This window comes from Toxorhynchites rutilus, chromosome 2, assembly GCF_029784135.1.
Source record: "Toxorhynchites rutilus septentrionalis strain SRP chromosome 2, ASM2978413v1, whole genome shotgun sequence".
In the NCBI taxonomy this organism is placed as follows: Eukaryota; Metazoa; Arthropoda; class Insecta; order Diptera; family Culicidae; genus Toxorhynchites; species Toxorhynchites rutilus.
The window spans coordinates 204,472,251-204,486,058 of record NC_073745.1 but is presented as its reverse complement, the minus strand read 5'-3'; the positions used below and the strand labels follow the sequence as shown (position 1 = coordinate 204,486,058).

The 13,808-nt window shown below is 38.0% G+C and overlaps 1 protein-coding gene across 1 annotated transcript in view; it reads right to left on the bottom strand.

Annotated features, from left to right (window-relative positions):
• Positions 1-466: 466 nt before the first annotated feature.
• The window catches only part of LOC129771848 (regulator of G-protein signaling 17), a 142,191-nt gene continuing 128,849 nt past the window's right edge, over positions 467-13,808 (bottom strand). The window contains exon 8 of the mRNA XM_055775942.1: positions 467-13,429. Within this exon, the coding sequence (XP_055631917.1) occupies positions 13,339-13,429 (91 nt within the window). The 3' untranslated portion in view covers positions 467-13,338. The remainder of the gene's footprint in view (positions 13,430-13,808) is intronic.

The window sequence follows — 13,808 nt, the reverse complement described above, 5'->3', positions numbered from 1 at the left end:
GGCACGCCATTGAACCACGTTTTACGAGTTAGTGAAGCGTCAAAGATAAAAATGGGTTTTCGGGCACAATGAACACCTTATTCTGTCTTTTTTGACGTAGAACTACGTCTTTCAGGAAGGATGCCAAATCAGAAAATAGGTCATGTTTTTGTGAAATAAAGATAACGTTAATAACAATTTTCACAGCGAACAAATTCTGATGATTAGCACACCAATGGAATCGGAAATTCTTTAAAAATACTATACAGTACAATCCACTAATGTCTAAACAGTTTAAATTAATGAAAACTGGAAGCATTCTCATTTTCCTAGACATTTGTTCTGCAGATTTGTGCGCATTCCCGAACAGAGCTGTCAATAACAAGCAACCGATACATTCGTTTCTGTCCGTTTTCAGCATATTTGGTTTGAATAAGCCAGCCGTGATTTGAAGCCACACCACTTCTCGTTTGGTGGTCATCGAAACGGCGGGTGAAGGAGAAGTATGGAATAGAGTTTCTTTCCATAAGGGCCCTTCTCAGGGCTAGAGGCGGAAATCAAAAATAGAATAGAATGAAAACACAGATGCGAGTGAGCTAGCATAACACAACGAGCGGATATCTTTCATGCCTAATGCTGATTTCACTCACATACATATACAGCTCGACACAAGAAGAGGAAGCCCTCTGTATCGAGGTGTGCTACGACAAAAAAGAGCAGCATACGAGAATTTTTGTGCTAGTGCGGATGTGGAAGAGTATCCAGAATTTTGGAATATAGATATACGCTGCATTTATTTAGATAAACAGTCCCCATGGCCTAGTGGTAAGTGTTGCGCTTGCCAAGATGGGGGCTTCGGGCTTCGATTCCCGTTCGGGTCAGAAAGTCTATCGTCATAGATCGTTTTTCCGGGTTGTACTGGTGAAGGGAAACTGTCTAGGGTGTGGTGGGTTGAGCATTGGGCATTGCCAGTCCCCAAGAAAAGCCACAAAAAATCCGGAAACAGCTTCTCTAAGCGAATTGACGCCTCTATAAGCGTCTTTGCCCAGTCCAGGTGATACTCGGGACGTAAAGCAGCAGTATCACGATGGTCCTCCTGTGAGATAGTGGGGTTGGTAGGCAGGCCTTGCAAGCCGCACCATTAAAAGCAACGAACGATACACAAGAAGACTGTGAATCAGACCATGTTGTAACGGCGTTAAGCCAAAATAAATAAATAAATATTTCATGAAAGTATGCTTTCAAATTCCAGCATTATAACCTTACTGTTGCATGTTGTGGGGTTCGATCACATCTCAAGCGACATATAGGAGCAAAAGGGTTCATAGTTTGTGATCGATATCTGAGTGTCTGATGATGAGTGAAAGTCTGATGCGAATTGAGCCAAATAATCGAAAAATGCTGATAGCTTTCGACTCTACTCGACTCTTTCGAGTCTACTGAAGTAATAAAAAATTAAGTAGCCAAAAAGGCATTTCAAATATTTCGATACATTCTAAAATAATATTCAAAGTGATAAACAAGTGAATTGAATAATACAGTTTCATAGTTCTACGTCGAAAACTGCGGTCGTGTCCTAGATACAACCCATTACATTTTTTTTTAATTTTTCAAACAGAAATTTTGAATGGATATTCACTTCTCTTTATCACATTAGTGTTCAATGTAAATGGAAAACTTTGTTTTGTATCTGAAGATAATTTTATATTATAATGATAAGTTTCAATGAAAAACCAATTTCGTATCCAGATGTCGACACCGTACCTCTGCCATCGCGGATGCAGTTCATTTCGTTTTCACCGTGAAGTGTATATGGGAATAAGACCCCTCATTTATTGAGTGTGGTGAATTTTCGAAGCCCTGGTCAACAGTGGTAAGTGTTGCGCTTGCCAAGACATTCAGTACAATAGGTCGTGAAGGCGCGTCGGCAAGTAAGTGGTAAGGCAAGGTAAGTGGCTTGAAACAACGTTTATAGTAGCTTTTTGAAGGGGTCCATAACTGCCCTAAGTTACAAGAAGTGGAAAAATAGATGAAAGGTGATTGAACTTTGTCTACCATACTGTCTACAACTAATCCATCCAATTCCTCCATTGACTTCCTTCTAAGCCCTTGACGAATATTTGTAGTTGCGGGTTTGTTTGAAGTTTTGCATCAGGGATTATCTCTATCGAATATGATATCAGCTTCTTCTGATGATTTTATCGTATGATCTTAGAATTGTAGGGAAATTTATATCGAGGTTTCATTTTTGGATGTTGTCTTGTCTCGATTGTTAAAATTATGTGTTATCTGGTCCTGGTTCGTGACGGAATAATTTTTTTTGCTTGCGAAACCCATATGTGGCTTACAGCGCGATAAGAATTAGTTGAACTCGAGTGACGTTCAACAGATTGAATGGAACAAAATGCTTTCGTTACACAATACACATCACATGTATGAAACAGAGTATTAAAGACGGCTGTAGGGTCTCTCATTTCAGGTCTGAGACACCTTGGATAAAGCAACCATGATCCTGAAGGAGGGGCATCGATGACAGAGAGCGAGATATGTCAGATAGATGGTGAAGCATTAAAACAGTCAGAAGTTCAATAAACGAAGTGATTTAAGACTTGAATTGGAAAACCGAGTTTCAATACATATCCTTACAACGGACACTGGTGTTCTCCAAAATGTCCAAACTCTCTAATACACTGGGATTACTGGGAACGCCAATGTATTCATTCAGTATCTTGAGAAAGCACACAACTGCAAAACCCACCATTGAACTACAGTACCTTCGGGACAAACGGAAGTAGCCGGCTCAGAGAATCTGGGCGATGCGAGTCATCTCGATTCCTAGAACTCTCCAACCGTTCGTTCTGAGTGGCCAGGTGTGTTTCCTGTCCAAGATAGGAAAAATACCAGAAGTTGTCGAAGCGAAACTCTGTTTGCTTGCCACTGTTACTCGACCTTAAGAAATTGCTGATTGCACTTCATTTATTCGCTACTCGGTGCTATCGAGACTCGTTGCATACTGCTGTAGGTTCATGGGTCATTGTCGAATCAGGGTTGCTGGATCCGACAAGCAAGTTATGCCGCATCTAACATTAGGAGAACTTCGCCAAGCGTTGATGTAGCTTGTGAATGTGGTACAATCAGACTACTTCAGATAGGAAATTACCTTTCTCCAAGCCGAAGATGATGTAAAACTCAGCGAGTCACCATTACGTACCTTGTATCCATTCATCCAAGATAGAGCAAGCTTCTCCGGTGGTGGGCGGTCCTATTGTTGGGTTGCAGGTCTCACCCTCAGGCAACCTGCCGCCCAACCTTTCACCTCGCTACTTATTAATTCAGTTGATGAGTAATTTCTCCACGCAGATTAGGACCATTGAACCTTGACAGCCTTCACTACTATCGCATTCGTCCTCGAACAAGACATCAGCTGATGAGTAAACTATCGAAGGGGCGTATCTCTCCATTCTTAGTAAGAGAATTAACTCAAGCGGTTCAGTTTGACATAAGATCGAACGAGATCAGCTCCACTGGTCCACGCATACGTTGCTGTATTCGTCGGCATGGCCACTAAGACCGTACAGCTCGAATTAGTAGGCGATCTCGTGGGCGAAACTTTGGAACGGATCATTTTCCGGAAGATGTCAACCACCTCGTTTGATGAGAATACCAATAAATCCGTGGATGCACAGGAACTGCGGATACTCTGCGAACAACTCAATGATCAGCAATTCTAGCTAAAGGTAGTATCGATTTCTGCATAGTCATCAATATATTTCAGCTTTAGATCCACCCGAGTACCGACACCTGACGGTCCATGGAAGACCACAGTCAAAGCATTCAAACACCACTTTCGTAGTGTTATTCGTCTGGAATCCATATCAACTGAAGATATCCTGTATCAGATGGATATTTGTCTTAAGGTGAAGGTGGACACAAATGGCTGCCACAATGGCGCTCATTTCTTTCATCTCCCTTCCTCACCCCTCACCCGAAAATCAATAATTTTGCGAAACAGTGTGAAGAAAATGATCCTTTTCGCACACTTCCCATCAAGTAATATCAATCAAACTCTAATCGATTACTCACAAGATATTCAATTTTCATCTGCTGTCGCACTGTATAGTGAAAAATGTCGGAAAACTGGAGCTAGTGCTCTGAAAGTTAAATTTTCATTTTCGGCAATGGTTTTGTTTATATTGGTAAAAGCATCGTTATTTTTTCGACACTGATTCCAGACAACATCATCGAAACAGCTATAAAAACCACTCAATAAAATGTTATTCCTGAGTCATAGCGTTTCATGTCATGAAAATCAATAGAAAAAAAATTGTGTTGATATCAATACAATTATTATTTTTACGTTTAATGGGTCTATAATGTAAGTTTTATCAACTTTAACATTGGGTAAGAAAATTGTATTGCAGAGCTTGGAACACTGCCACGGCAGCCTATGCTTTCAAAAACAGTAAACGGAAAATACATTCAATAAAAATGCCTCGGCCAACGAAAAGAAGGGTTAAGGCTTTCCAACGTGAATATGTGAAAACAATACGATCAACGAAGGAATATATTAAGGAATTATCAACATCGAGTTACTATACGGAAGAACTTGTTAATACCAAAGGAGTCCCAAAATTTATAATTTACATAATTTTTAATATAAATTTGCTCATGTTTCGCTCGCGTATTTTACTTCATATGCAAATGCACCTTCTATATATATATATATATATATATATATATATATATAGATATATATATATATATATATATATATATATATATATATATATATATATATATATATATATATATATTTATATTTGCAATTGTTCATCGGAACATATCGTTCATACATTTCACTTTAGTATTGAATTGTTTTTTTTTTTTCAAATGTATTCAAAAACTCGTGTCGATGAAGCGCCACACAGTCTGATAAGTGAATTGATCTATTTACGTGTGCTTTGCTCTTCTCCCACAAACACTATTACCCCATTTTTACACGTGGGTTTACCTATACTACTACAATGGCTAGATTCCACCTTCACCTTTATTCACATCCACTGACTGCTCATTTGGAGAAAGTAACACTGGGATATTTGCTGGATAAATCAGTCATCTAATCTGTCTCGGGTCCGAATTCCGAAGAACCGGCGAATGCTTCGGCAGAAGATGCAACAACGAGCACGAGCATTCTGGAAACTTTGCGTACAAAGCACTACTGTCGGCAGCCGAATGGTTTGGTCGGTAATTTGGTACTCCTGAAAAACAATAGTTTACCTAAACTCAGGAGGGGTTCATGCCGAATCACAGCAATCCATCCTGACGTGGGTGACCAAGTCCGTATCTGAAGATCTGATCATTTACCAATCGATGACGAGATGAGTTTCGCCTCCACTTCTGGTAGAGTGCTTGGTACATGGAATCGCAGCATCCACTGCCAAACAAAGAACACTCATAATGAATTGTAAATTTAACGGATTGTAATTGTTGTATAGTTGAATACGAATGATCCACAGAAATAATGTCAGTATGTCAACGCGATCAGAACAAGTAGAGCCCGAAATAACCCTCAACAGTCGAAAATACAATAACATGTTTTGTTATACAACTCATTCCACATAACAACACCACGGAGTATAAGAGACATCTTACATCTCAGTTCTGTGTAAACCCTTCTATAGAGAGGATTAGAAATAGCAATAGTACCGAAATTTCCCTAATCGAGCGAAGCCATCAAACAGCATTTGTCAACATATTGCGGGCCGCTCACGAGTTTTCTCGTGTTTCGCGTTCCGTCTGTTACGGATGGATCACGGAATAACCCGTGTTTTCTGCACTTGAGGGTTAAATGCTTGGTTTGCCAAGAATCTAACAAGGTCTACCGAAGGCTCGCCTTCGTCTCATCCACATCGAAGGAAACGATCTCATTCGTGGAATCCGAACAAATGAAGCGTTCAAGTTTGCCCCAAAACGTGCGGCCCTTAATGTGTTAAGATTAGAGTAATGAGAGTTCGTGTAATTCGTGATCATTCTTCGTGTTTCGCCATTGGATGCTTTTTGGCTATTTGAAATGCTGTTAACCCTATCCATGGCTTGTTCAACATGACCGTGGTGTGGCGGTATTGACTTCTGGAGCTTTTGTCTTGGTGACAGAGGAACACGCGGAAAATGTGATCAAAATTAAACAATTGGCGCCAAAAATACAGTGACAAACTTTTGAGAGTGACGGCGCCATTGGTTGTGTGGTTAGCGTAAGAGCCTCAACAGCTGGCGACGTTGGGATTTTCTGAAGGAAAGTAAAGCTGTTGCTCCGGCACATGAGTTGTTGAGCCTGATAGGTAAGTGGTGGAGTTGCCTCCCTGATGTTGGTGATTGGCACTGAACGTGGCGGAAATATACCGACGAAAAATAAGCGAAGAACTAAATCGTTTGAAGATTGTAAACATGAAACAACGTCATAAAAATCTAGTAATTCCGACGCGACCCAGGTCTTGAAATCATTCTACTTTCCTTTTTTTCGCGTTTCTGTGTATGGTACTAGAGGCAAGCAACAGCTAACGTTTGACTCATTCAGTAACGTTCTACAAGACATGAGTTGTGGGAGATTTTTCTACTGCCTTGATGAAGTGACCTTAATGCGCTGGTCAATGGTAGGAAAGTGACCCGCGTTACACCATGTCAATGTGTCCTCTAAGTCCTGCAAGTAGTTTGCTGTATTTACTCATTTAGAATATGAACATCCACTCATAGTCCGTGTTGATGGAGCCAATCCTCACGATGGACTTCTACTCCAACCTGAACTCCCATGAGGACCTTGATGTCTTGCTTTGAATCCTTTTATTTATTATGTACATCGATTACATGCGATGAGTTTCACGATATTGCGATATTAATCTTTTTGCTGATGATGTGTTATTCATTGCAGCTAACAATTTACATGAGGTCGTTTTACACTTGAATGGAGATTTGCGTTCTTTAAGTAGATGGTTGAAGTATAAGCAATTGAAATTGAACATTAATAAGACTAAATATATGGTAATCTCGCGAAATCGAATAAATGAAAACATCTCTATTGTGATTGATGATCGCGTTCGGGAGATTGAATATCTTGGCGTGATTATTGATGACAAACTTAAATTCAATACTCACATTGACAATGTCATCAAGAAAATTGCCAAGAAGTATGGAATTGTGTGTCGACTAAGAAATGATTTAACTATTTGCAGTAAAATACAGCTATACAAATCAATCATCTCTCCTAATCTAGACTTTTGTCCTTCCATTTTGTTTTTGGCCAATGAAACGCAAATATCGAGATTACAGCCCTTGCAGAATAAAATAACGCGTTTGATTTTACAATGTAGCAGGTTCACTTCCCCATATTTGATGCTGGACGCTCTGCAATGGTTATCTGTGAAGCAAATAATTGTGTATTTAACTATGGTGTTCGTTTTTAAGGTAGTCAACGGTTTGCTGTCTCGAGTTGAAAGGAGAAGTGACTTTCATAGATATAATACTAGAAACGCGGATGAAATAAGAACACCACATTTCTTAACATGTGCTTCACAAAATTCGCTATATTTTAAAGGAGTAAATGTTTTCAACTCGATGCCAAGACATATTAAACGTTCAACAACACTAGCAGAATTTAAGAGAAACTGTATTTCACACGTTAAAGCTGTATTTTCCTAACAGCCAATTTTTTTTTATTTTGATAACGATTTTGACTGACGAAGTTCTATACGAACGGATATCTTAAAGTGAATGGTTTTTTGATTTTTTTGTTTTTATTATTCTCAATGTATGACCAGACGAAGTTTTTTTTAAACGGATTATACTGTTTAGACAATTTTGAACAATTTTTCTTCTATGTTATATTTTTTGTTTTTCAATTTGTATTCGTCTCTATTATGTCTGTCATGATCTTGGTGATGATGGACTATTTATATTTTTATTTTGTTGTTTTTATATTGTAGTAGTTAAAAAAATAAAAGTAGTCTACAAAAGTTTGAGCGTCGCGCGCGTTGTACAGATATAAAGGATATGAATTCAAAAGTTTTGTAAGAGCCGGTCTAGAAATTGTTCGTAAAGAAAAATTTCTCGATTTCTCTGGATGGGGATATTTAAAGTCAATCTAAAACAAAGGCTGGCGATTGGACTTGTGTCTTGGTGGACAATTTGGCTGCAAAGGCCTTGTCGGGACCGTATCGGCTCTGTGGCGGACAAGACTGAGTACTGGCTTACGAGAAAGCCAATGAAAAGGGTGTTTACCAAGTGTTTTGATTCGATTTGTTCATGCTACCCACCACAAATCGTCTATGGCGCTGCGCACAGTACAACTGTAGCCATGTCTGTCATAAGCAGGGTTGCCAATAATATTTTTCAAAAAACTGGAGGATTACTCTCAAAAAAATTGGAAGAAAAACTGGATCCTGGAGAACCGTTTTATTTTAAGAAGATTGGCTATGATTTATATAAAATTATTTTTTTATCCATTCCAATGCTCAAGTAATAAAATTTTCTTTGAAGCTTCGTGTAGTAATTATATGGAGTTCATAAAACTGTAACTGAAATAACTGTGAAACGATATTTGAGGGACGGTTTTATTTGGGCAAAACATGAAGAGTCTCGCATTTATCGCTTCATATCCATAAAATCGCTGATTGAAAGATCGTCGCAAAACTGCGAATAGTTCTATACCTTAAAAAGGTACAGATTAGCATGAGATACGAGGTAAAATACCAAAGAAAAATACCATAAACAACTTCCCATAATTTTATTTCAATACTCAAATGAGCACATTCAATGCCAAAACAACAATACTCCATGAGGTATATGAAACACGACTTAAAAACATTATATTTTCTGTACACGCACTGCGCGCTAACCGTATTGAATTCGGAAATGTAAGCAATACTGAGTTGACTATGTAAGAAAAGAGAGATCGATCCTAGCTCGAACGATAAATGTAAAAAATAAATAGCTCAAGGAATAGGTAGGTGGAGGGAGAGATAATATTTATCATTGTACATAAAATGGATGAAACTTGAGCAAAAATATAAAAAACCGGATAAAACTGGACGATATTCCAAAAAACTGGAAGATCTGGATCTGGATTACTGGATCGAGAAAAAAAAACTGGAAGAATCCAGTTCAAACTGTAATATTGGCAACGCTGGTCATAAGCATTAACTGCTTATAAGAGAGAACGGGATGTATTGTACGCGTGAGTACACACGAGAAAGAGAAAGTTTTGGAAAAAATCATTCGATTTCACTGTGCTCTCGCCATTAGAGGGCTGTCGAGTTCATTCACCATTACAGTGTCTATTGGCAATCGCTTTTTTACCACTGTGGCGTGTGTTGTTGAATTAAAGTAACCTGGAAACCTGCACCAGTAGAAAAAGAAAAGTGGTTGACGAATGACATGTATTCCAGGGAAAATTCTCTGAAATATACTTTTTTACGTGCATTAATCAGAAAATGGTTTATTTGATTTGTAATAAAGCTGGTACTATTTTGAAGGTTCAATCTGAAACGAAAATATGAGTCAAAACATGCGTCAAAAATGGTCTAGCTTATTGCCATATCCTGTGTTGGAAAATCGGCTGAGTTAGGAGCGAAAATTGTTTGTTTGAATGTTTGAAAGAACGAGCTGCTGACTATGTATCTTATTCAGTGGTGATAGATGAGAAAAGGATTTCAAAGATACCGAGAAATTGGATGCCTTTCTCCTATGAATGTAGAATTCGAGGACGTCTTGAGGGATATCATCTGTTTCATTTTACCCATTTTCTAACATTGATAATTCTCAATTATCGACAACTACGAAAAATGTTGATGCACTCCAGTCGATTAATGCTGAGTTTTTCTCGCAGATTTCGGTACTTCAAAGCATTCTCCAATTTTCTCTACCCCATTCAGTCTCGATGATGTTATTTTAGATGCACCCATGGCCAAGTGGTTAGCGTTTCACATTATCATGCCGGGTGTTCGGGTTCGATTCCCGTTCTGGCCGGGGGGGGTTTTTTCTTCAGAGAAATTTCCTTCGACTTGCACTGTGGTTACGCGTATTCTCTAGAGCTTGCTTCTCGGAATACATTCAAGGCGTGTTATTCGGCTTCGGTTTCGGATTCGGTTATTCGGAAATCTCAACTATGTATTAATAAATGATGCTAGTTAATGCTAGTTGAGACGGCAAAAGTTCCACAGGGAAAGTTAACGCCATTCAAGAAGAAGATGTTATTTGATGTTAAACACGCTTCGCATCGCTATCTCTCACATTTGAGCTGATTAAGATAAAATGGCTCAAGAAAAGTAGTTCGAGTGAAATCGAAACGTTGTTGAAGTAATTTTTATTTAAGGATTTTTGCTATTGAAACAAAAACAATATTGTAGAAACTTTTTGATGATTGGAAGAACGACTAATTTAATCATGATACCGTATTCACATTATCAAATATAGCCATAATTCTGTCAGTGAAATCGCGACTGCTCTACGTTTGGCAACACTGGGTCCTGGGATGACTTTTTTGAAACAAGGGTTCTTGTTTGTTCCTCCATCCACATTAATTGTGCTCACTGGGTTGATAATCCCTCATACCTTTTTTTTTTTTATTCTTTATTATAGAGACTTTCAGCCGTAGGCTGGTTCATCTCTTTAGGTCCCCCTCATACCTAATAACACTGAATTCAGGCAGCTCGCACACACTTTTAAAATCGAGCCCATGAGAAAATGCGTTCGAAGAACAGTGCCTTCCTGAACGAACAGCATTGCATTGCTTGGACCACTGTATTGAACTGCTTCAGCATGACCAAGGTGACCTAGCTTTATGTTGCATCCTGCGATAACAGATGGAATAAGCTTATGTTGAGCAGCCCGGACGAATTCATGATCCGGTAGATTAACGTGATATTCGAGAAACATTTATAGGCTGATGTTAAATCCGTTAAAACACGTTCTTTATCATCTCCCTTTTTCGCTCCCATAACCGAAGCTAGTTGCTCAAGATGTATAGGGGTGTTTAAAATTATTTAAGAAGAGTATAGCAAATTCGACCCCCTCCCCTTACTAGCGTTACATAATTTGTGCACGACGCCTTATATGATAATGATGAAAATGAAAAATATATATAAGCTTGAGCTTGGGTAGGCTATACACTTCTTAAACTCTCTCTCCATAATTTGCCTAAACCAGCGAAATTGTACGAAGGTTACAATGAATGGCACATGTAAATAAATATGCTAACATGAATAAATAAACCAATACATAAATAAATAAATAAATAAATAAATAAATAAATAAATAAATAAATATAGGAATACTATAATTATAATAAAAATCCGTTTCGTACCATATGTAGCGTAAGTAGGAAACTACGTGAGTACTTCGCGGAATATGACACCTAAATTGCGATATTCTCTTTCTGCAGCAAAATAGAGCGTACAGTGCTTTACATTTGGTAGATTTGGGTGTCGAAGTATCAGCTGAACTTCAAACTACATATCCATCATCGCGCTAGTATAGTTGTTTATTGTAACAACTAAAGTGGATCGCAATTGAACTCGATCTGTTTGTCCTTTAGTTTTCCAATGGTCCTCGAAACTCCTTCTATCTTGCTGAACCTCTTCTATCTCTTATGGTAACGATGCAGTTTTCGATGTTTCAATGGATGGTATCCTCAGGCGTACCAAAAATACGTCAGTATTCCGAAGGCTATCGCCTTCTTTTTCATGACAGCTTTTCGATTGGTGTATTCACGATACTCGAACAGCGAGGTTGCCATGCGACGTTTAATGTTACCGTCATTTACTGTACTCAACTATTTCTTCATATTCATGAATTTTGTTCATTCGTCTATGAAAGTATAGGTTGCGAAAATATTGCGAAAATTAGGATGCCTGGGCATCCTTAATAAAACCGGCAGAATTTACGATTAGAATGGCTTCAGTCGAAACGTATTGCGAAAAATATACTTCCAGACGGAATCCATCTTTGTATCTGGTACTTTGTCAGTATTTTTTTGAAACTATATCATCCAATTAAATCGTTCCGGGTTCTAGCAAAGAGGACACTAAATTTCCAACAACTTACAGTAGCCATGTGCAAGAAGGAAGGAAGTGAAGGCGTTTCCAATCACCCGTTCTTGACACATCTTTTACTACGTCAACCGTTAACCCACAATCACATACACTATGCGTTGAAAAGGTACTGAAGAGATACTGTATTGTTAACCTCAAAGTTCACTCTTACCTAATATTGCACTACTTGACTTTCGCTAAAAAAATGAATCCTTCGATTACAGATAACAGATAAGATGCTTCAACTCGAGAAGTTTTGGAGGCCTATAATCTGCATGTATTCGTTGTTCAGTCATCAAACAACCGCGCAATTTGCTAAAAAAAATCTGCCCCGTTCATCATGCAATGTCTACTAATTAAAATGACTGGAAATTGCTTTCAATGTAATCAAATAAAGAAGCTAGTATTCAAGTGTGTTAAAGGCAAACTTGCTCCCGACAACAAACTAAATTATGTTTTCTCATTTCGTGTATATATATCTCGTCTGTTTTTGACTATTGGTGGTGACACTTCAGAGTACGATTTCACCGGGGTTTTTGTTTTCTTGCCAATAATTTGTTGTTCTACTCAATAACTTCAATATATAAATTACCAGTAACGGCTAACACTATCTGTATGAATCGTGAATTTTGTGTGAGTGTGTGTGAGTTTCATGTTCTTCACGCATACTGTTTTCCTCCAGCGAACGGAACGCTACTTCTTCGATCCTTCTCGGTCGTCACAATGTAAAATGGTTGTATCAAATTTCACTTTTTGTTTGCCGTGCGACTATTTCCCTTTTATGGCTTTGAAATTTTGTGTTAATCATTTTAATAACTAATCATAGCGTGTTTCATGTTTCATTGTTTCCCCCTTGCTCGTTTGTTAAAAACTTCGATTAATGCTTCCTTGTTTAATATGTACACCACACTTCTGTTTATATTTTATTTTTGATCCGATTTTGTGTCGCTCTTCTGAACTGATGATGTTTGAGAATGGGCGGAAGCCAAAATGGGCAGTCCAAATGATGTGAGCGATTGGATTTTTTTTTGCGAAATAATTACAATTCGAATCAAAATAATCGGATATGGGTAAGCAGAAGCTATTTGATGACGCATGACTCATTCTATCCACCATAGTGCATAGTAAGTGAAATCAATTAAATGCTGTGAATAATCAAGCTAGTGACGTGAATTTTATTTCCGAGAAAAAAAAAACGTTTCCCACCATTTGGAGTGCCTCCGCCCATTCTGACTTAATGCTAGACTTTGCTTACTTCACTATTACGCATCTCTTCCTTTTAATTGCTAGGACTTTCCGCTGTTGACCCAGACGCCGAAACACCTTCTGGTATTTGTGCCAATACTTTGAATTGTGATGAGTTTATAAATCTGCAAGAAAAATAATCTGTTAGTACCTATCGTCAAATATTATATTTGTTATAAAACATCATCAGGTATGAATTATTTCTCAAAATTACTACAGTGACGTCTCGATTATATCACTGGGCGGTTTTTATCACGTTTCGTTTTCATCACTCTCGAGTTTATCACTGAAAGTGTTTCGCTTTTATCACGTTTTTCGAAAAATGAGAAATTATATAAAAAGTTCAATCTGCCGTTGAATTATTGTACAAAAAAAATATATTTAAGTAGAAAAGTTTTTTTTGAGCATTTTTCTTGCTGATGGATTTGTAGCGTATACCACATATTTTTTTGAAAGCTTGAAAGCATATATTTTTCATAAGCTCAGAATCGAAAACTATGAATA